Source organism: Trichosurus vulpecula, chromosome 8 (genome assembly GCF_011100635.1).
Source record: "Trichosurus vulpecula isolate mTriVul1 chromosome 8, mTriVul1.pri, whole genome shotgun sequence".
NCBI lineage: Eukaryota > Metazoa > Chordata > Mammalia > Diprotodontia > Phalangeridae > Trichosurus > Trichosurus vulpecula.
This window is the reverse complement of record NC_050580.1, coordinates 266,950,806-266,975,507: the sequence shown is the minus strand read 5'-3', so window position 1 is coordinate 266,975,507 and position 24,702 is coordinate 266,950,806. Positions and strand designations below refer to the sequence as shown.

Here is a 24,702-nt window from a genome sequence, read left to right as displayed (position 1 = left end):
AGTCAGACTCAGTTATTTTGTAAACTGCAATTAAATATTTTTCTTTGTTATGACAGGGTTCACTGGTGGGTGGGAAGAGTCTGGAGGAAATATTTAGAAATGACCATAATGCAAAAACAAAAGGCATCAATAAAAGTTATATTTTAAAAAAAGAATCAACTGCAATAAGTACTTTAACTGTGAATGAATGCTAACTACTACAATAAATTCTATTGATTACTATAAACTTTAATTTAGGTGAGAGTTCAGTGTAGTGAAACATTCACAACTAATTATTCCATATGTTGGTCAAAATTATGCCAATGTTGCTACTGAAATATGCCACTCTAAACCTCCAGGGCATTAAATATCTCTAATTCTTCTGATGAAAGAGAGCTTCAGCTTTGACATCCAACATACGTTTTTAATAGTTACTATTTTGAATTATACTTGAAAGAATAATTTATATAATTCATAAATGCTGAAATTGAAAAGTCAACTAAAATTTCTTCTATATCAGAAGCTTACTGCATTTCATAAAATAGCAAAATATCCTGGGAAACCCAACCAATAATCTGTACTGGCACTGGACCATTATCAGAGATTCAAGTGTTGCCCACAGTCTCCCAGATATTAAACTGATATATAAAGATTTAACAATATTTTAAAAAGTCAACATTGTCCCAAATATTCATAATGTTTACGCTATGTGGAATTGAAAGCTTTCAAAATACAGAGACTGGGACAAGGAGAGCAATTTCATATGGAACAGCTATTTTATCTACCTGTTCAAAAACGCATAGAACATTAAGCGTAAAAGAATACTAGCAGAAAGTGATATCCTGGGACTGTTTCTTCATTCTACCCAAAAAGATGATGAAGATAATGAGAGTTCACATTTACATAATGCTTCAAGCTTTGCAAAGCTCCCTATATTTTTCATTTGAGTCTTACAACAATCCAGTGAGACCGGAACAATAGGTATCTTTAACCCCTTTTTACAGATGAGAAAACTGAGGTTCAGAGATTTGTGTGACTCACCCATGGTCACAGTTAATAAGTGTCTCTGAAGGCAAGCAGGGTGGGACTTTTTGCCTTTGTTTTTTCTTTAGGAGTGCTTCTCAGCACTAAGGCAGTCAAGTACTTTGACCAGTCTTGCCTTTCAAATGTAATGGCAAGCAAAGTGGGACTTTTGTTGTCTTTTGTTTGAGTGCTTCTCAGCACTAAGGAGATCCAGTGCTTTTGATTGAGTCTTGCCAAGAGTCTCTGACTGAATCAGGAGTCTCTTGCTTAAGTCACAAGAAAAGCCTAGGTCACGTGGGTTTTAGTCGCATGGTTATGACGTCCTCTGACCCTGAAGAAGCACATATGTACTGTGAGGTTAGCATTTTGCTTGGGGCTCTCACTCACTGGAAGAGTCTCATGTGATTTGACCAGATAAGTCAATGAGTAGCTGTCATGGAGCCCCCTGGCTTTGAAAACCCAGATGTTGATGCTTCTCTCTCTGGTAACTGTATGCATTGCTGTAGTTAGATGGTTACAAGCCTGTCTACTGGTTTGTGTTTATTTGATCTGTTTATATAATGTATGCTTGCAATTTGTTTGTATACTCTCTAAAGTTCAGGGTGCTGGCTTTTCCCCCTGAACTAAGTGAATAATATATGTATGTTTAATTGAAGTAAGACTGTAAACCTCTTAAAGTTGCTTACTTAGAAAAGCACATCAAAGAACCTGTGCTAGCAGCCCTCCTGTGTGCTGGTGTTGTTGGTCTTTCACCTCCACATCAGCTGCTAACAACACTGATGTTACGGTGTCAGATGCAAAATTTGAACCCATGCTATCCTGACTCCCAAGTCTATCTGTAGACTATACCAAATTACTTCTTCAATATCAAATACACATGTATGAGGTACTCTTTTGGATTATTAATGTGTTATTCCAGTAATATGAAAAATTAGCTGAGTCTGTTTTTATTAATTTTCAAATTCATACTGCATTTTGCTTTCATTAGAAACAGTTATTCCTGGGAATTACGTTTTTAAAAAATGGAATATTTTCCTAATATTATTTTAGTGAAAAACTGAAAAGTTTACAAGTTATTCTCTAAGCATATGAAAATTTTATTAAGAATTTTAATAAATCAGAAACATCTTAGTAATATACATGAATCACTGGTAAGAAATGTGCCTTGTTTGGACAAAGACTAACCACCTAAAGATATAACAAGGTCAAGAGAGATCTCCATTACCATAATCTGACCTGCTTTAATAATGTAGCAAAAAATTAATTAGAGTCATCCTTTTTGAAAACATCAGAGAAAGGCTGAGTTACTGCCTTTTCTCTGTTAGTTTTTTTTTAAACTAGGATCAGAGAGATCAGCTCTCTTAACTGATCTCTCAGTGAAGGGTCAAAGCATGACTTGTTTCTAAAAAATATTTATAGATGGCTGTGGTTCCTTTATACACACTGATGAGTGTGAGCTCAATCTGCCTGTTATATCTATAAGCTGCATTGATCTGAGTGTGGCCCATACTTTCTCTCCAAAATCTGTGTCATGTAAAACCCAAGTATACAATTGCTATGATTGTACACTAAATTCTGCCCAACTCTGAAAGGGCTTTACCTCGTTCTCTTCAACTGTACTTTGAATGCTTGAGCTTGGACTCTGAATTTTAAATGCTGTTGATTTTCCAGATAACTAAAATATATATGTCTAGGCAGAAAATGAATCTCCATTCATTCCATCTATTTTTAGAGCTAGAGAAGGCTGAACATATTTATCTAAATATAGGCCACACCCCCTAAAATGAAAATAGTCTGAAAAACAAAAATATGTACATTAACCTCACTGGGCCCTCCGTTTCCTCAACTGTAAAATGACAGCATTACATTAAATGATATCTAAAAGTCTTCCCAGCTCTAAATTCTATGATCCCCTTTTACCAAAAGCATCTAGGATATTTGTACAAATTCAAATGGGTATTGTTCATATTATAAACCAATTTATACATACTATTTGTTGAAGTGAAAGAAAGAAATTTTAGTTGCACTAAAATTGTACAGTGTCCTGTGAAAGAAATGCTCTAAAACAGAGCTGAATGGCATTCATTGAAACAATGAAGCTAATATTCATCCTCCCCACTATTCTGTCATCTTGAATTAGGGCCTTTAATGAATAAGTGAAAGGCTTATTAAGTATTAAGTATAGTATTAAGAAATCAATAACTTTCCTGGACATGAGATGGTTATTATTTAATGTTTCTCTTCTTATTCACTGGGCAGAAGAAAAAAAGTCTTAGAAAAATTATCAAACAAATTTTACTTTTAACCATGCCCTTATTTCCTTGTGAAGGATGTAATTTTGCTCTGAAGATAAATGATGTGAAAAAATGTGATTTCTTAAGCAAAGCTGAATATTCATTCTTTCAACAAACAATAGGCACTTAATATTATTTTGTCATGGCACAATGTTTTCCTTTGGTAATTAAAAACTTTTTTATTCTCAACATTAGTTATGCTTCAAGTCAATTGGTATTAAAAATTACAGCTAAATCTCAAATGCAAGCTGTCTGACAGATAACCTAGTCTTCATTTCTTTGTACTTTGCAGCCTTTTAACTCTCTAGTTAACACAGCGTTTATTCAAAAAGCAGATAGCAATCAAGAACTTGAGTCTTAAATCCTTATTATACATTATGAAAAATGTATGACATATCAGGGTACCAGGAGGGAGGAATGCCCATACCAATAGGGATTCTTCTCATTCTTCCTCCTCCAGTCAATGGAAGGAGGGCCACCCTTACCAAAAATTTCCTTTCTAGCACTCCCACTTCCCCCTCCATATTAGGGGGAAACAGGCAAAATCCTTGTAATGACAATTTGTAGACAAACAAAACAAATTCCTACATTAGCTACATCTAAAATATGAGGAAAGCTGAGTGACACAGGATAGATGCTTTTGAATTGTGGTGCTGGAGAATTCTTTTGAAAGTGCCTTTTTATGTCTCTCTTGAGTTTCAAATTTGAAGATCAAATTTTCCATTGAGTTCTGGCCTTTTCATCAGGAAGGACTGGAATTCCCTCATTTCGTTGAATGTCCATCTCCTTGCCTAGAAAATTATGCTTACTTTTGCTGGGTAGTTGATCCTTGGTTGTAATCCCAGCTCCTTTGCCCTTTGGAATATCATATTCCAATTTCTCCTGTCATTTAATGTAGAAGCTGAAAGATCCTGCGTGATCCTTACTGTAGTTCCATGATATTTGAATTGTTTCTTTTTGGCTGCTTGCAGTATTTTCTCCGTGACTTTCTAATTCTGAAATTTGGCTATAATATTTCTTGGGGTTTTCAGTTTGGAATCTCTTTCAGGGGGTGATCGGCAGATTCTTTCAATGACTATTTTACCCTCTGGTTCTAGGACCTCTGGGCAGTTATCTTTGATAATTTCTTCGAAGATACTGTCAAGGCTCTTTTTAATTGTGGATTTCTGGTAGACCAATAGTTCTTAAATTGTGTCTCCTGGATCTATTTTCCAGGCCAGTTGTATTTCCAATCAGATATTTCACATTTTTTTCTATTTTTCATTCTTTACATTTTGTTTTACTACTTCTTGATGCCTCATAGAGGCATTAGCTTCCACTTGCTCAATTCTAATTTTTAATGAGTTGCCATCTTCATTTTGCTTTTGAGTCTCCTTTTCCAATTGGTTGACTTTACCTCTCAGGGTGTCATTTTCTCTATTTAGATTCTGAATCTCTGTAGCCATTTTGCCAATCTTATTCTTTAAGGACTTGATTTTGTCAGTGGATTTTTTTCCCATTTTTTCTTTTACCTCCCTAATTTGGTTTTTAAAATCCTCCTTTAGCTCTTCCAGGAATGCTTTTTGGGCTTGAGACCAATTCTCATTCCCTTTTGAGGTATCAGATGTGGGTATAGTGTCATTGCTATCCTCTTCCAAATTGGTATTTTGATCATGCCTGTCTCCACAAAAAGAATCAATGGTCCTTGGTTTTTTTGTGTTTTTCTTCACGTTGGTTAGCTTTTTCCTGGCTTTACAGTGAATTTCTGCTTTTGGGGATCAGGGCTCTCTGTCCCAGGTTTCGTCTTCTGGGGATTGTGAGTCTAGTTACTGGCTTTGTGTATTATAGTCCTCAGTTTCCTGAGGTGTGGGGGAGGGGTCTGGCTTCCTGAAGTCTCCTCTTCCCCTGTTCTCCAGCACTGTTGCTGTTCGGCAATGGTCTCAGCTGTTTGTTTTTTGTGCTGTTGTCCGCCACTTCCCCTGGAGGTGCAAGGGTCTGTCTGGGCCCGCTGGCTCTGCCCCTCTGGGACTCAGGAACTCCCACTCCTCAGCCACTGAAGCCCCACTTCTGTCTCCTCTATTCCAGCATTTTTCCCGAGGAATTCTCTGGGTAAGGGTGGGGAGGGATTAGAGCCATTTACCTGGCCATTATGTCTCCCAGAAGTTCAAGAAGACGTGTTTCAAGAAGACGTGTTTCATACCTTTGGGCTGCAAGCCTCAGGAGTTGATGTCTCATGGCCGGTGGCGCTGCGCTGCTGCCTCTCGTCCCTTCCACAGACTCCCGTTGGGAGGCCTAGAGATCTCCGCAGGTTTCTGGCGCCCAGCTTTCTCCCAGCCTGTCTCACTGGTTGCTTTCAGCAGCTTCTTCTGTTTCAGTACTGTCTGAAGCAGTTCCACACGCTAAGTGCTCTCCCAGCCTACAGATTTGTCCCATCGGCCTTCAGGACTCTCCTGGCTTGGAAATTTGCCCCACTCTGACTGCTCGCAGTTTCCAATGCTCTCAAATCTGCTCAGATTAACTTTTTTATATGTATCTGACAGAGACTGTGAGAGAGCTCCAGTAAGATGCTGTTTTCACACGGCCATCTTGGCTCCGCCCCCCAGGAGAACTGCACAATGTCTTTTACACATCAAATTCAAAGCACTCAAATTTTAAGTCAAAAAGACAATGCAATCCTATTTATCAATGGCATAATTTTCCTTCCACAATTCATATAGATACGAACTTATCTCTTAACTGCTCATCTGTAATTGCCCATAAATGCCACAATTTCAGATAATCTAGTTTGTGCACATGTATGATGTGTCAGTATCTAAGAAAGTATCTTTTTAAAGCTTTTATTAAACAATCACCTCCAAAGTAATCTGGCAAGACTGGTCAATTCTCTGTATTTTATCGTTAACTAATATGCTATCGTTTGTACTTATAAGAGATACTGACAGCTATATTAAGTATTATGCAAGTCACTCTGGGAGCCTTTCTGTTCTTGTCTGTAAAATAAAGGTGTTAGACTAGAAATCTCCAAGTTCTTTTCTAGCTCTAAATGCTATGATACTTTATCTTAAATCAATCCTAATAATTTTCTCTGACAAATTTATATTGAAAAAATCCAATCATTTGACACATAACAACCATATGTTATCCTATAAATAAAGTTGTGGCTCTAACATGAGTAGTAGATGCATACTGAAATATAAGGAATGGCCCTCGAAGAGAGAAAAACCTGGGTAATAATTTCTGTTCTTCAACAACTTGGTTGCGATCTTTCCTACAACAAAACAAATTTATTCTGGAATGTGTATTATATTTTGACAAATAAAACAATAACTCTTTTACACCACACAATTCTTGCCAAGTATCCATTAATTATAATTCTGTTCAACATTTGCATAGGAAGAGAATACCCCTGGAAGAAGCTCAAAAATTATGCTGCTGCCTCTAAGATGCCTTTTCATGAAAGTAAAGAGAAGAATTTAATATTCCTAGCACACTAGAAAAGGCCTTTAGGGTACAGTATATATGTGATCCTATGTATTAGTGACTTCAGATGATAGTACTCTGAGATATTCAGAAGACAGTCAACCTTCCTCAAATGAGAAATGGTCAAAAGATACAAACAGGCATTTTCAGGCAAAGAAATCAAAGCTACCAATAGTCATATGAAAAAATTCTCTAAATCACTATTGATTAGAGAAATGAACATTAAAATAATTCTGAAGTATCACCTCACACCTATCAGACTGGTAAACATGACATAAAAGGAAAATGATAAATGTTGGAGGGAGTGTGAGAAAATTGGGACACTAATACATTGTTGGTAGAGTTGTGAATGATCCAACCATTCTGGAGAACAATTTGGAACTATGCCCAAAGGCCTATCAAACTGTGCAAACCCTTTTACCCAGCAACACCACTACTAGGTCTGTATCGTATCTCAAAGGGACTTTAAAAGGCAGGGGGTAGGTCCGTTTTGTACAAAAATATTTATAACAGCTCTTTTTGTGGCAGCAAAGAATGGGAAATTGAAGGGATGCCCATCAACTGGGGACTGGCTGAACAAGTTGTAGTGTATATGACTGCAATGGAATACTATCATGCTCCAAGAAATGATGAGCGGGCCGATTTCAGAAAAACCTGGAAAGACTTCAATGAACCGCTGCAGAGTGAAGTGAGCAGAACCAGAAGAACATTGTATACAGTAATGGCAATACTGTGCAATGAAGAACTGTGAACCATTTAGCTATTCTCAGCAATACAGGGTGTTCCCAAAGTTTGGACACAGAGGCAAAAATGCATATTTTCAAGAAATGAAATGACTGAAATTTTCAACAACATTTTATTTAATTGGAATATTAATAAATAACATCTCCAACTTCAAATAACGTCATGTGATTTCATATTCACATTCCAAGAGTGAATGCGCTAAAATAAACGTCAATGTGGAGTTACTGAGTTACTGCATCGAGTTCACGTGAATCTCGCAAAGCGCATCAACCTTTGCATCACAAATGATGGAAATCATATTGAAGACGTTATTTGTTAATATTCCAATTAAATAAAATGTTGTTGAAAATTTCATTCATTTCATTTTTTTGAAAATATGCATTTTTGCCCATGTGTCCAGACTTTAGGAACACCCTGTACAATGATCCAAGACAATCCCAAAGGACTCATGATGAAAAATGCTATCTGCCTCCAGAGATAGAACTGATGACACCTGAATACAGACTGAAGCATACTATTTTTCTCCTCCTACCTTCCTTCCTTCCTACCTTCCTTTCTTTCTTCCTTTCTTTTTTTCTTTTGAGTTTTCATCCACAAAATGACCAATACGAAAATATGTTTTACATGACTGCACATGTATAACCTACATCAGAGTGCTTACCGTCTCAGGGAACAGGAAGAGAAGTTGGAACTCAAAATTTTTAAAAACTGAAGTTAAAAATTGTTTTAACATTTAATAAGGGAAAAAATAAAATATTACTAAAAAGAAGACAGTATACCAAATTAGGGGAGCCTAATATTTAGTAGCATTTGTATTTTCAGTGATATATAGAAAACAAGTTACTAGATTTATTTAAAGGGTGGTAGGAGCTGATAGGGCATTGCTTACCTTAAATATATTATAGTCTTCCTTTTTGATTGGAGTGAGCAAGCCACCAGAAAACAAAAAAAGCACTGAAACGATTTTGAGCAATGGCCCTATACTAACTCATTTAATAAGGCAAATGTCTAGCAGAACAAAAACCCTCTATCCCAAATGGGTAGATTTCCCCATCACAAAAAAAGCTGCCCAAATTGGTAGTGATAAAAGTGTCACTAGGAAAAGCATGAATTGATTAGACCAAGAAAACTGCTGATCGGGAGAGAACACAGAGGTACCATGCCTGATGAGTGCAATGGTAAGAGATTTTTAGTCACCGTGGCAATAGGCACAGGGCCCTTCACAAGCAATAAATGCCTTTTCACTTTAAACAAAGACTGAAATGCTAAGGTAGCTTAATCTAAAAATCCTGCCACACATCATTTTGCTGCATAAGAGACAGGCCTCAGGCTTTCCAATTTTTTTTTTTTGTCCAATTGCTATTTATAGGGCGACCTGACAAACAAAAGATTCTCACCCGAGTAGGAGAACTTTCCATGTGCAGAATTTCATAATGGACAATGGATTTCCTCTCCAGGTTCCTCTGAACCTAGGGATATTCAGGATATTAAGTGGTTGATTACAATGTCCTATCTAGTAACCTCTCTGTCCCATCTGTCACTTTTTTTTTCCTTTCAGATGTGAAGACACAGGCTAGCGGCATAAGATGCCAGATTCCAGTGACCAGGAAAAGCTCTACCCAGCCATTCTGTTGGGATACATCTGACACTCCCTTTGAGAGTGAAAGAGAAGATGATGAAGGCACCACAGCCATGTGCTTCCTCTAGGCATGCCAGGCCCCCTTCTCTTCCATCATTCTAACACATCCTGACATGTGAGTTCCTTCAGCAAGCTTTTCCATCATCACCAAGGGGAGGTGGCAATTTCTCCCTGACTCCACCCTGTCTTTTTAAAAAGTTAAATTTTATTTTTTTTAAAAATCTATAAAAATCCACTTTCTCTCCCTCCTACCTCTCCCCAAGTGAGAACAAAAAAAAAATCCCAGTTGCAAACATGTACAGTTAAACAAAACAAATATATACAAATGCATATATATATATATATATATATATATATATATATATATATATATATATATACATGCACACATATGAATGGATGGATGGATGGATGGATGGATGGATGGATGGATGGATGGATGGATGGACATCTTACCCTGCAATCTAAATCCTTCACCTCTCCAACAGGGGGTAGGTAGCATCATTCATCATTAGTCCTTATGCTGATTAGAGCTCCTAATGTTTTCAAAGTTAAACATCTTTACCATACTGTTGTCATTGTACAAATTGTTCTCTTGGTTCTGTTCACTTCACTCTCCGTCAATTCATATAACTTTTCCCAGGTTTCTCTGAAACCATTCCTTTCATTGTTTCTTACAGCACAATAGTATTTCATCATATTAATACACCATAACTTGTTCAGCCATTCCCCAATTTATGAGCACTCCCTCAAATTCCCATGCTTTACCACCTTAAAAGAGCTACAAATATTTTTGTACAATCCTAAAATTTATTTTACTTAGAATGAATCCCTCTCTTTTTCTGTCTCCCCTCTAATTCCCTCTTCCCTCCTTTCTCTCCCATTTCCCTGTTGAGTGAAATATATTTCTGTACCCAATTGTGTTTATGTATTCTACCCTTTTTAATATATGCTTTTTACCTTTTACTCTCTACACTACAAAATCCACTTTCACCCCTGGGTATCCATAATGCAAATGCTCCAACGGGGGGAAAAATCATTACCTATACTGTTTCCTATGATTCCCTTTTATAAAAATAACTGTTTCAATGCTATCTGTCTTAGAAAATAAAATCCTAGAAGGCAGACATCATGTTCATTTGCTCTAAACTTCATCCAGAAAAAAAAGATAAATTAATACTATCGGATCATAACAACGATACTAACATTAAACACTCTTCTCCTTCAGTCTTTGGGGAGATGGTTATGAGAAAAGGCATGGAGTTGGAAAAGGTCAAGATGAAATTGGGAAAAGTTAGTAGTTGTCCAATTTGGACAGAACATTGTAAGCTTCGAGGGGAATGGCGTAAGATATTACAGGAAAGGTGGGAGAAGGGCAAATGGAAGAAGTTGAGGGCTTGACATTAAGCTTCCTCCTTCTCTAATTTAGGGAAGGGAAACACTGGAATTCATTAAGTGTCATTACCCTCAAACAGGATGGTTGGATCACCTTTGGAAGGAAAAGAAGAAAAAAATTCCTATGGAACAGCTATTAGAAGCCAAGCGCAAACACAACATTTGTTTCTATGGATTTCACATAAATTATTCTGCTCCTCATAGAATCATTGATTCACTCGTATTAGAAAAGAGCAGTGAAAGGTTCAATAGTTCCTTACAGCTTATCAGTATGCATAAAAATAACTAAAAGTCATTCCTGAAGAACCTCCCAACTCAGTACAAGGCAACAAGTAATCGATAGACTAAACAACAACAACCCAGCAATGTATATCACCATCAAGGAAAGACACAGAAACGCCTTGACAAGAGCGCCTTCTCCTTTGGCAGGTCCCAAAAGGCAGGACCAAATCCAGATTATAATTCGTAACTTCCAGTTCTTTGCTCTGTCTCCTTCTCCTCCAGTAATTTCTCCGATTACTAGGTACTGCATTTTTTTTCAATAAAGAGAGCTTACAAACATTCTAGCAGACCAGATAAGCTCCCACCTAAAGTACTGGCCAATAAGAATTGCTTTCAATGTATTTATCCTGGTAGCTGTCATATAATTCTTTTAGTACACAGAAGATAATTTTTAAAACCTTCTTCCTATAATGAGGACGCAGTTAACCCCATTATGCAAAATGAACAAATACCAAAAAAAAATGTTATTAGCATTCAGAAATAGTGTCTGCTTACGAGTATGGGTCTGCTTCTCTGCATTCCCAAAAAGGACAGCTCTTCCCGAGTGTAAAACATTTGGTTTTATTCTCAACCAAGTGAGAGGAAAGCAAAGTGTGTATAATGGCTCTTTTCTTATTCACAATGTTTCATCAAATAGGTTTTTCTAAAGTGTAGATGTGGGTTATTATAATAATACTTTACATCTGCCTCATGCCTAATAGTTTTCAAAGTGCTTTCACATCCATCTTCTCATTTGATCCTCACAACAAAGCAATGAGGTATGTAAAGAAGTTAAAATATCCCAAAGGATATGTGATATGTGTTCCTTCCCATGATGCAAGCCACAATTCAGCAAGGCCTGCTGGTGTCACTCAGGTGCCTCCTGTGTATGCCCTCCCAAGGCTGCCACTCTTGCTGAGGATGATCTCCTGACATCACAAAAGTCTCAATGGAATATACAGGCTGTCCATCAGTCACCTCTTGTCACTGCGACCTGAACAGCCCATCTTCATTTTTTGATCATACAACCCTTTGATGACGTCCTGTATCCCAGTTCTTTGTAGTTCCTTATTTGATATGTGTTGTTGCCATCTCTCACATGCCTCCTCCCGACATTCCCCTCTATTGCTCTCCGAATGATATTTATTTTTTATTCTTCAGACACTGTGACATTCTATGAACTGCAGCCACACAACACCAGTAGAATATTGGTATTAAAAATATGAGTCTTTGTTTCTGGGAAAAAACTTGATATTCTTAGCAAAGCTTTATAATTTCTCATAGTCAACTTAGCCTACACTCCTCCTGTTTAATCTCCTGTGCCTATCTTACTGCAAATGCAAACCATCAGCAATGCCTGTCTAGATGTCTTTCAAGCAATGTCTTGGCAATGTCTTTCAAGACGGTGTATCCATGGAATGTGGATTGCCAGCAGTTACAGGTGAATAACCCTGGGCAGGTATATATGTGTGTTTTTGGCGGAGGGTAAGAGGAAGGCTGAAAGGACATCCTATAAAAGGGTTTGACTCCAGGAAGCTTTGGAGCAGAGATCTCCACTGCAAAAACCAAGAATGAAGAGAAAAAGCAAAGACTTACAGCTTTATAAGTCATCTAGTCCAACCTCTTCATTTGACTGATGAGAAAATTGAGGCCCAGAGGGGTTAAATGACTTGCCAAAGGTCACACAGATAGTAGGCATAAGCCTAGATTTGAACTTGGGGTCTTTGCCTCCAAATCCAGCATACTTTTCACTATGCCAAGTTGGCAAAGCAGGATTTGTTTTCACGTTACCTCAAGGAAGAAGCACAGGAAGCAGTTTCTACTTTGTTGAGAAAACCCAATTAAATCTAAAAGCCTTTCCCAATGGTTAGCAATTGCAGATGGACTGGGGTCAACAAACAGTGTAAGGGATGGGGAGGGAGATGGCAGACAATTTGGGACAACGGCAGAAAGCTATCTTTCCCCTGATCCAATCATAGCTCTTAGAGAGGACAAAAGAATCATTCACAAGGAAGATACCACAGAGTAAAGGTCACTTATGACAGCCTGCCAGTCCAACCTCACTCTCCATCCCCTGAGGGTGGTGGGAGATTAAGTGAACTGAGGAAAGGTCATTTAACGAGATGATCAAATTGTGTCCTTCCAATCCAAATTATAATTTTTAAATCTCCAGCAAAAGAAACAGTCAGTTTTAGCTTGAACCCTAGAAGGTGGCCAAACAAATCATATGCAATGGCCTATAATCTTATCTTTTGTTACTGGTTAACACTGCATTTACAGAATCCTGATAGGAAGGCTTGATTTTCAGGCATAGGAAAAAAAATGTAGTATTTGGCCTTTCCTTCCACACTTTCCTCCCCTGCTCCTATGCGTTAGAACTCAATGAATCAGATTTAGTCTAAGGTTTCCTGGTGCCCAGACCACATTGCCTCTATTTTTCTCTTCTCCCATTTTTATCCCTCTTCCATCATATCCTAATAATAGGTTTCCTGGTCCCCACAGCTGCCTTTTCCTTCAAGGTTACCTTGGGTCTATTTTATATGTGTCTCATATATACATTATATATATATATATATATATATATATATATATATATATATATATATATAGATATATATATATAGATATAGATATATAGATATAGATATATATATATATAGATATAGATATATAGATATAGATATAGATATAGATACACACACACACACACACACACACACACACATATATATGTATACACATATACACACATACATGTGTGCTGTTTCCTCTGTTAGAATGTAAGCTCCTGGAGCGCAGGAATCATGTTTGTCTTGTCACTATTGTTTTATCCCCTTCACACAACATGGTGTCTGGACTCTAGAACATAGTAAGCACTCAATAAATGCTCGCTAATTGACTGACTTATCAGACAAACCCTACAGGTTGTCCATCTAACTGCAAATTATAATTTGGACAATAGCCATTCTTCATATACTTGATTTTTACAGGATGGTTACTTCTGACTGGTTATTAATCTCATACAGGTGACTACAATATTCTGTGGGTTGATTTAAGCAGCATAATGTTACTGTGAGATAAGAGCACTATAGAATGTCACCATCTAAAGAGAATCTTTCTTTAATCTGAATTCTACTTTTCTTTGTTTGATGAGGATATTACTAATAATCTTCCATTGTCTTTCTCCATAAGGTGTTAAAAATGTGGTTCTATTCTAAACCATCATTACCTTTGGCTACATCTCTCCATCTTGTAAATAAATCAAGTGTTAGCTGACTAAGAAGGTTTTCAGGCTTTCTTAGTCTTGTTATGACAATTGTTTTATAGTAGTTATCATTGTAGTCTGAGCCTATGTCTTTTCTTTGTCCATGGTCTACTTTTCATCACTAACAGATTTTTTTAGGTCATGATGAAATTGTTTTAAATCCACTTAATCTTTTTCTCATTTTGATTCTTTTTTATAACTTCATAATAATTGATCTTTAACCTAATAAAATGCTCTTAGCAATTTAGAGTAACAAATAAAATGCTCTAACAATGTAGCTCATGAATTACCCCCACATCACCAATATAATTTCCTTTCAGTTAAAATCAATTTCTTTTTTTGGGGATAGAAGCCAATTCTTGCCAGATTTACCACCTTCCCGTTCTTTTCTCAAAGTAAGTATTAACAATATGTAAATGTGATACTTCCATAAAGTCTACAAGTTCCTGACAGTTAATCTCCAATACGTATCTTGTTATTCTAACTTCTTCATTGAAGTCATCAAGTGTCAAAGTACATGTGAAGGGTATTATCGAATTTGTCACAGAATTTCTCTATGTCTTTATCCTCTCGAACACATTTTTGGTGCACGAGAAGCTGTGTTTTCATGGGAGTCCTTTTGCAAATATTTATCATAAGCATTATACTACAAGGTGACCAAATATCCCATGAAAGGCTATTTTTTGCTACCTTTGGACACATGGTAAGACCTACTCTGTCTTTGTCTTTCCAAGGAGAACCTGTGAACTAGCCTTCTGTTTAAATGTAGCTTCCTTCTTTATTCTGATTTTATTTGTCAGAGTATTTGTTTTTATTTTCAAGAATGTCAAGATGTTTCAGTTCCTCCAGTAGTCTATATATGCATTGGTCACTGGACAAAGATCTTACCTTTTGAATACCAACAGCTAAACTCAAGTTTCTATGTGTTCTAATGACCACGTGATCCTTAGTATTCTCTCCCCCTTTCTTGCTTCTCTACCACCACTGCAGAAGTAAGCCTGAGGGCCAATCTGTATTTTCCTTTTGTTCCTGGAATATCATGACCAGAGAATTTATCACTAAATGGCCAGATTACTGATCATAAGTCTCTCCGCATTTAGTGAGGCCAGTATTCTGAAAGTAGATGCAATTATATTGCTGGGACCACACCAGAAATCTTTCCAGAACAGTTGAAACTGCCATATATTTATTTCACTATCACAGAGAACTCAAATCCATGATACAATAAGGCATTAGAACAGGACTTTTTGGAGATAAGTAAGTTATTTTTACTTTTTTTTTTTTATTGCTCTGGAGCTGTGATTTCCTCACATAGAGAACTCCCTCCATACAGATGAGCACTTGATGTGTTTTAGATGAGTTATGTCGCATGCTAAGAGATTAAATATCTTGTCCATGATCATGAAGACAGTTATTATAATCTGTAAAATGAGGACCATTCTGCAGATGAGGAATCCAAGACAGATAATAGCAAGTTAGTCACAGAGCTTGGACTAGAATCTAGGCCATCTGAAAAAGTCTAATGTTTTTTTATACCATTCTAGGTTAAGAATGTTAGCCAAAAATTTAATACTAGTGTAATCCAGCTGCCAAATAATATTTACCAAGTGACCATACGCATATGCTTAAGTTATAATTTGGTTAAAATAGCAAAGAGGTGGTAGGTGGAACCATGAGTTTGGGCTAGATCACTTAAACAGAAAGAGGAGGGGGAGGAGGCAAGAAGACGAAATAGAATCTGTGAGGAAAACAGAGAAAAAGCACTCAAAGAGGTAGGAGGAAAACCAGTCATGGAAATCAAAGGAAAAAAATGAGAGTTGGCTTCTATTCCAGCCACTGGAATCTACTGCCTGCTTGGGCAGGTCTTTTACCCTCAGTTTTCTCACCCAGAAAATGAAAAGGCTGAACTAGAAGGCCTCCAAGGGTCCCCTCCAGCTCTGCATCTATGCTACAGACAAAGGCATCTGTAGAGTGCAGAGACCGAACTAGGGGATCTTGAAATCTCATTACAATTTTAAATCCTTTGACTCTACGATCCAGTGGGAAAGAAGGCTTTATTTCAGGATGAGATATCAGTCTGTTCAAGAAGGAGACTGGATCCTCTGCAAGCTAAGAGACAAGCCGTGGTGTTTGGGATCCTAGGGTCCTTAACAAAGCATGAACTGTAAAAAGGAATAGCATGGATTCTGACTGTTTAAAAACAGCTCAAAACAGGATATGTGAGAAAGTCTGCACAAAAATAGAGTCACTGCTAGTCAGGCATAAATAATGTTTGTTGTTTATTTTTGTGGGGGGGCAGGGATTATCTTGGTTTGCTTCCTCTATTGGTATTGTTTGATTTGTTTACATTTAACAAAATGAATTAACTACTTTATGTTTTGTTACTATAGATAAATGACACAAACAGGAGAAATGCTGATGTTTCCCTCGGTTTAGAGTTGCTCTTGAGTTTGGGTTCTCACTTCCTGCCATGTTTATCCAATTCCAAGGTCAAAAACTAAGTGCTAAGTATTCTTTTCTAATAAGCAGTGCCTATTCATTTGGTATCGTTGAACGGGGGAAGGCCGCAGTTTAAGAATGTGAACAAACAAGCCTCTTTAGAGAATACGGTTATACTGTGATAGTTTGGTGAACCTTAGGATAACATGGTACTGAAGAGTAGGTCCTTAGTAAATGTGTGCTCAAAGAATCTCAGAGTTGGGACATACCTTAGAGTTCATTTACCCCAACTTTCTATCGAATGCAAGAATCTCCCAAAGAGATGGTCATATAGTCCCTGCATGGTAACATAATGGGATGGGAAGCTCCCTATCTCACTAAAAGGCCCACTGCATTTTTGAACAGTTCTCAGTATTCCTTAAACTAAGCCAAGAACTACCTCCCTTTGACTTCCTTATTAGCTGGTAGATAATGGGAACTATGTAGACACAACATACCTGGATTTCAAAAAGGCATTTAACAAAATCTCACATTTGAATGGGATAGAAAGATGAGGGACAGATAATATTAATCTTTGGTAATGACTTGGACAATGTCTTGCACACAGAAGGTATTTGATAATTTTTTGCTTAATTCAACTAAATTCATTAAAGAAATAGCGATTGACGTTACCATGGAGGGGTATGGGCATCTCTAGTAGAATGTAATAGGCATCTGATCTCGAACCTGTGCTATTTAGTATTTTTTATCAATGACTCCAATGAACAAATAATCAAAAACACCTTCCTCAAATTTTTAGATGAGTATTTGTCAGAGAATTGAACATAGATCCAAAAAAAATCATTATTTCCTAGAATCACATGCCAAATCATGTAGATTAAAATTTAATGAGGATAAGCTCTTAGGTCTAAAATAGTCAACTGCACAGGTACAAAGTGAGGGAAGACATAACTAGACAATAGTTCACACCACAAGGTAACAAGCCAAGGGACCTGGGAGTTTTAGTGAGCAAGTTCAGTAAGAGTCTAATGTACTCTTAAGCAACATAAACAGAAACTGTAATTGCAAAACCACAACTGAAGCACTATCTTTATCTCTGTACCACATTTTGTGAAGGGTACTATCAGCTTGGAGTGGGTCTAGAGGAAAGTGACCAAGACTATGCCATAAGAAGAGTGGTTGAAGGAACCAGAATGATTACCCTGGACACAAAAAGACAGGGGGAAGGAGAAGAGAGGGCATAATAGTGGCCCTTGAATATTTTTATCCAGCTCCGGAGGCTGGATAAAAAGTCATAGAAAAGAAAATTTCAGCTCAATACAAGAATAAATTTTCTAACCATCACCGCTGTATAAAAGTGGATGGCTACTTGTTTGGGACGTTACAGAAATGAGATTTTTGCTTTGGGGATTAGTTGGAGGAGATATCTTCTGAAGTTCCTTCCAACTCTGAGATTCTATATCTCTAATACCTTCTAGGAGTTTCAGAGTTAACAAAAAAACAAAGTGGAAACTATTGCTCTGGAATATAAGAGCACCAAGCACTGGCAAAATCCTCTATCAACAAGTTATTTTAGAAGAATGAAAGACTGGTGTTCTATGGCTTAACAGCTGCATGCCCATGAATAGATGACTTGATTTCCTTTCAAATATACTTTTTCTATAACTTTTCAGAAAATATTTGATATGTGATGCTGCTGAATTAAATCAGCGATCCTCACTCATATTGATAATTTATAATCACATAGTTTTCTTCCAAGGAACTCAAAGTATTTTACAAATACCTCTGAATATCTCACTAACTGATCTTCCCCCTCAGTAAGAGGGCTTCCAATTTAAGCACTTCCTCTCAACCTTACTAATATCACTAGATGAAGTAGCCAACTGTTTGACAGCTACTAAAGAAATAAAATAATATTGTGAAAGAAAAGAAACCATAGTTCTGTCACACAGCCTGAAGTTTAAAAAAAAATTAAGTATATGCAAAGATGTGCCAAGAAAGTGCACAGCCTGCCAGGTGCGGGGAACTACACTGGATTCATTGCTATACCTTAATTCACAGAGGACACATATGAACATAAGAGTCATAGCTGCAAGGGCCCTCAGAGATAAACTAGTCGAACTCTCAGTTTTACAGATGAGGAAATGGAGATCTAGAGAGGTCGTGATTTCTCTAAGGTCACACAACAACTAGCTAAGCTGGGATTTGAGCCCACTGATTGCAACTCCATTGATCTCTTCACTACACTGACAGGAGCATCATGTAACAACAATGTTGCTTGCAGCTGCTGTGGAGGTGTAAGGCCAATAACACCAGCACACAGGACTGCTAGCACAAGTTCTTTGATCTGCTTTTCTAAGGAAACTTTAGGGGGTTAACAATCTTACTTAAATTAAACATACATATACCATTCACTTAGTTCGGGGGAAAAGCCAGCACCCTGAACTTCAGAGCAAATACAAATTACAAACAGATCAATGCACAGGCTTTTAAATCTTACTGACCAAATCATAATACAGACATAGTTACCAGACAGAAGCACCAACATCTGGGTTTTCAAAGCTGGGGGTGCTCCTTAATGGCTACCCAGAGTCTCCACACCAATGCTCTTCCAATGAGTAAGCCTCAAACAAAACCTCTCCTCCTGCAGTTCTGAAAGTTCTCAATTCTCAATTTCTTGATTCTAAGTTCAATGACTATACTGTGGGTATATATACCCTTTTTCAGGGCCTGAGAGGGCTTCACACCTCTTGAGGGTTTCACACCTCTCCTGACCTAACTAGCAAAAGGGTGTGGGCCTTCCTACAAACAAAAGCAATTTGCCCTTCGATGACTGAATAAAAGTATCACTGAAAATTTATTTTTTAAACTGTTGGAATGTTTTATTTATAAGCAGTATTGAATTAAAAAGTTAGGGAAAATGCCGCAGGTAATTTTATGCAAATTCTCTCCAGGAAGCCTTTCCACCCTGCCTCTCCCTCTCCTAACCTTCTCTCTAGTTGGTAGATAGATAGATCTTAGATGTACACAGGTGTTGTCTAGGGTGTTTGTTGTCTCCCAGCTGTCTCCCCATGTGAGCCTCTTAAGGACAGGGACCCTGTTTGTGCCTTTCTTTGTAGCCTAAGCACTTAACCCCTTCCTAGGCCCATAGTAAGTGCTTTAAAATATTTGTTGACTAATGATTATGGCATACACAGTGCAAACCCTGAGGATATAAAGTGCCTAAGACCTAATCTAGATGGAATTTCAACAAGATGGCCGAATGAGAGCTTATGTCTAAGTCCAGTGAGCCCTATTACCTCAAAACAGCAAAAAAAAAAAAAAAAGCATGAGGTAAATTAGCAAAGGCAACAAGAAAGGGAAGGAACAATCCCCAACAAGATAATTCCTAAAGAAAAGAACAGCAGAAGGATGCTTGACTAGCTCACTGCTCCTGCTTATGCCCAGCACTCTCCATTCCCTGACCCCTGTATTGGGCCTCATTCCTGAGCACTGAGTGGCTGCAGGACTCTGTCTGCTGTTACTTCTCAGAGCGTCTATGGGGCAATGAGCCAATGGAACTATCTCTTCCCTCCTTCTCCTAGCCCCACTTCTGAGCAGTTAGAGGTTTGTGAATTCATCCAACTCCAGGGACCTAGACAGGCAAGGGGGGCTGGCTACGTACAGGGGAAGATCTAGGCCTTCTCCAACTCTTTCTAGAATGGAAGAAAATAAAGTCAGAGGAGATGTCAAGAATAAGCTTAGTCTCCCCTTCAGATGGGCAGCTAGGTGGTGCAGTAGATAGAGTGCCAGACCTGGAGTCAGGATGATGAGTTCAAATCCAGCCTCAGACACTAGCTGCATGACCCTAAGCAAGTCATTTAACCCTGTTTTCCTCAGTTGTTTCATCTGTAAAATGAGCCAAGGAAGGAAATAGCAAATCACTCTACTATCTTTGCCAAGAAAACCCCAAATGGAGTCACAAAGATTTGAACATAACTGAAAAGATTGAACAACAACCCCTCAGGATTCCAAACAGCTAGAAATTCACCAAATAAGCTAAATAATCCATAATGGCAGCTAGAAGATGGTAAAATTGTCATCTAGATGGTTGTTTGAGAAGGTATGATTAACTACAACTCTCCATCATCATCGCAAAAGAGAAGGAAATGTACCAAAGAGTAAATAACAAACAACAAAGAGGTAACAGGAAAGAACAAACCACAGGAAAAACATTCTGAAAAAAACCAGGAGAGGAAAATTGAAAAACAAATGAAAAATGAGAAAATTAAAACGGACCTAATATAATGAAAAAATGCTACAAAAAGAAAGGAAACCATCCAAAACCTCTAAAGTGAGGGGATATACTTCAGGGCCAGCCAAGAAACCCACAAAAATGACAAATGAATACGTGTTAAAACCTCCAGAAGGGTTCAAAATAGCAATAAAAAATTAAAATAAATTTTAAAAGATGAAATAATAGAAATCAGAGCAGTAATCAGAATTCTGAATGAAAGAATTAAAAACAACAGAATTTAAAGCAAACAGATAATTTCTCCAAGAGGCAAATTCTCTGAAGAAAAAAAATGGTAGACCACACTCAAAAATATAGAAATTGAAGAAAAATTACCTAAAAAAACAAAAGGCCACAGAGCTAGAAGAACATATGGGATCTCACAAGCCAATGATAATGGCCTTAAAAATAAGATGAAAAGGATTATGGGTCTTCCAGGAAGATGCAACAAAGATGTTAGAGGAGCTATAGGAAAACAAGCATACCGATGCATTGTTGGTAGACCTGTGAATGGGTACAACCATTCTGAAATGCAATTTGGTATTATACACAAAAATTACCAGACAATATATACTTTTGATTTACCTATGCTACTGGTAGGCCAATACCCAAAAGAGTTCAAAGAAAGTTCTTTATGTACAAAAATATTTATAATAGCTCTTTTTGTGGTGGCAAAAAAGTTAAAAATAAGAGGATGTCCCACAAGTGAGGAGTAGCGGAATAATACGTGTAGTCTAAGAATATGATGAAGCATTACTATGCTAATAGAAATGAGGAAACAGATGATTTTTAAAAACACACAAAGGCATATAAGTGGATCTAAGTATTGTAAGAAATGAACAATTTTGGGGACTTTTATAATAAAAATCAATGTAAAATGACATGAGCAGAACCAAGAGAATGATTTATTCAATGATAACAACATTATAAAACCAACTTTGAAAGCCATAAGAATGGACAATACAATGACCTTTGTAATTCCAGGACCAATGATGAAACATCCTATCCATTACAAAAGGTAAAACTGATTTAGGCTGAGGAATAAGATATATATTCTTTTGTAGAAAGCTACTGGAGAAATCTTTTGCATGGTGGAAACAGCAGCAGACCTAGAATCCGGAAGACATGAGTGTCAAAGAAAGCCTCAGACAAGTCCTAGCTGTGTGACCCTGGGTAAGTCACTTAACTGCTGCCTGCCTCAGTTTTGTGAACTGTAAAATAGGGATAATAATTAATTGCTCCTACCTCACAGGGTTGTGAGGATCAAATGAGACGATAATTGTAAACTGTATTATTAATTTTATTCCACCGTTTTACTTTGTTACAAGAAACAAAAATATTATAATGATATGTATGTATATGTGGGGAATACCTGCTGAAGGCACGAAAACAGGGAAGTTTACAAGATCACACTGTGATTGCTGCTGCTGAAGGCAAAAAAGCATTTGACTCAATAGAGAAAAAGCTGCTTTATAGATTGTCATCCAACAAGGTGTCTCCTGATCTTATATCAAAATCATACAAGACTCCTTGAGATATGTACCAATGGGAGCTTGGTTTAATAATTCTCTGATTATTAATGCCAAATGAAGCATAAAACAAGGGAAACACAAGTTTGCCAAAGTTGCTGCCCACCGTCATGGAGGATATTCTATGGAGATTTCCTATGAATGGGGAGGATTTCTAGATGCTCTTATTTAGAGATAAAACTGTCCTAATGGCATCAAGCCCTGGGACGCTGCACAGCTTCCACTACACATCTGCACTGAAAACTCAAGTGGATGAAAATTGCCCTTTGACGAAAACTATCTATTGCCAGCTTCTGACGCGCATTTGTGAACAACCCATAGAGCTCGTCCATCAGCATACGAATCTTGGACGGGCAGTGTGAATGGAGAGTGAGCTGGGACCCAAAGTGAACACGAAGAAGAAAGACAGCAAGATTGCCTTTGGGAAATTCTGCAGTTCTTTTATTTCTTCAGATTTCCCCTGGAAACTATAACCTGTCTTTTTAACACCAATATTCTTCCGGTGATGTTACACGGCTGGAAGTTGTGGAATACCATAGATCTCTGGAGAAATGATACTGAGGATCACTCCAGGGTACTAGAGAGGTGAATGGTGAATGAATTGTATAAAAGATACATATCAATCTATAAGTACCATCAGTATTCATGTAATATCAGGAGATACAGAGGCTGACCTCCCAGAGGGTTGACTGGATTCACCGTGGAGGATTTAAAGGAAGAAATGGACGAGAGTTGCACAAGACGAATTAGGTATGGATGGTTTCAAATATGCATCTTTGAAGGTAGTATCCTCCTCGATGAGAACACAGATTTATCAAAATATCACAGCATATACAGGACGCTGTGCTAGGCATTGGAAAGACAAAGACAAAAAACAAATTCCTGCCTTCGAGGAGCATATATTCAATGGGGTAGGGAGGGGGAGTACAACATACATACATTTGTTAAAACAAATATCAATAAGACACCATAAAGGACATAAATAACTAGAAAAGGAGGTGGCCCAGTTATATAGTGTAAGGGAGGATACAGGAACAGAAATTTTAAAAGACAAGAGAAAGGCCTCAGGGCATAGTGGCAGATCTTCTGTGAAGGATTTTTTTCTGACACAGGTTGCTGCTTAATGAATTTACTTAGTCTGACTTGGCATTGGCCATAATCCCACAGCATGAGAAGACATGGAGAGATTATGATCTGCCTGTGTGAGAATGCTCATCTAACTGAAGAGACAACTCCATCAAACTATCAAAGAACTGGCATACCTGCCACAGAGTCTATGCACGTAGTTTTCACATTCAAAAAATGTACTCAGAATTAATTCAATAAGTAATTGCCACCCTTTATTTTTAAAACTTGGTATATATTTTAAAACTATGAAGATAATAAACAGTATGAATGAAATCACCTTTTATGTTGACTTCTTCTTCTTAGAGCAATGGGCACAAAAGGGACTCTTTAAGCAAGTAAAATGCTAAGAAATCTCTTTCTCTATGTTGAAAACATTGTTCTGTCACTCTGCTTTCCCCCTTTCCTTTTATCTAAAACAATTCTGAAAGCCTGCTTAGTCTGCTATGTGGCTCTTTGCCATGATGAGGGAGCCCAGCAGGACTTTAACAGAGGCTTATCAGAGTTTTTTAAAGATATAAAAAAATCTGCAGGTCATAAAGAACTCCTCCACCGTATATTTCATGTGTGGCAATCTAAAGATATCAAATAAATCACAAATCAATATAGAGTTTTAAAATTTACCTGAAATCGGGATATTCTGAGAGACTGATAACTGTACATCCCCTGTTCCTGGTGGCATGTCAATAACTAAATAGTCCAGCTGACCCCAGTCCACCTATAAACCAAAATGACAAATATGTTAAGTAACAGTAGCGTACAACGGCTGGGGAAAGCTTAGTGAAATTAATCGTGACAGTCCATAGCTACTAAAGAAATTAATGGCAAGTGACTTGCCACCCTTTTCATACCTTGCCTTATATTGAATGGTCAGGAGCGATTTCCAAATGGCTCCATGTACTGCGGGTGAACTCATCACAAAATTGGCTCCTACTGAAGAAAAGACTTTACCTCTATTTCACCTAACACTTTGGCGTTATAGTTGAAAAGTACAGTCCTTTGGTGGTGCTTTGGGTTTTTTTAGATCACTTTGTTTTGGTGTTTTGGTTTCATTCCCAATGGAGGGCAATGGTATAAACTTAAAGTGGGAAATTTACTTATAAAGGTAATACTGCAAGTAACTTTAAAAACATGATGGAAGGTGTGGCCTCATTCAAGACACTTAAATATAATTGTTCCCATTTCTCAAACGGCAAGCTGTAGAGAACACCAGGGAACATGGATCTCACAGCCAGTGCCATGAATACAAATCGCCCCTATCTACGTAGCCCACCAAG

General features: G+C 37.5%; 1 protein-coding gene across 1 annotated transcript in view; it reads right to left on the bottom strand.

The window, feature by feature from the left end:
- Positions 1 to 24,702, bottom strand: part of NUBPL (nucleotide binding protein like) — a 333,097-nt gene that overhangs the window by 80,804 nt on the left and 227,591 nt on the right. Inside the window, exon 7 of the mRNA XM_036736308.1 lies at positions 24,050 to 24,143. Within this exon, the coding sequence (XP_036592203.1) occupies positions 24,050 to 24,143 (94 nt within the window). The remainder of the gene's footprint in view (positions 1 to 24,049; positions 24,144 to 24,702) is intronic.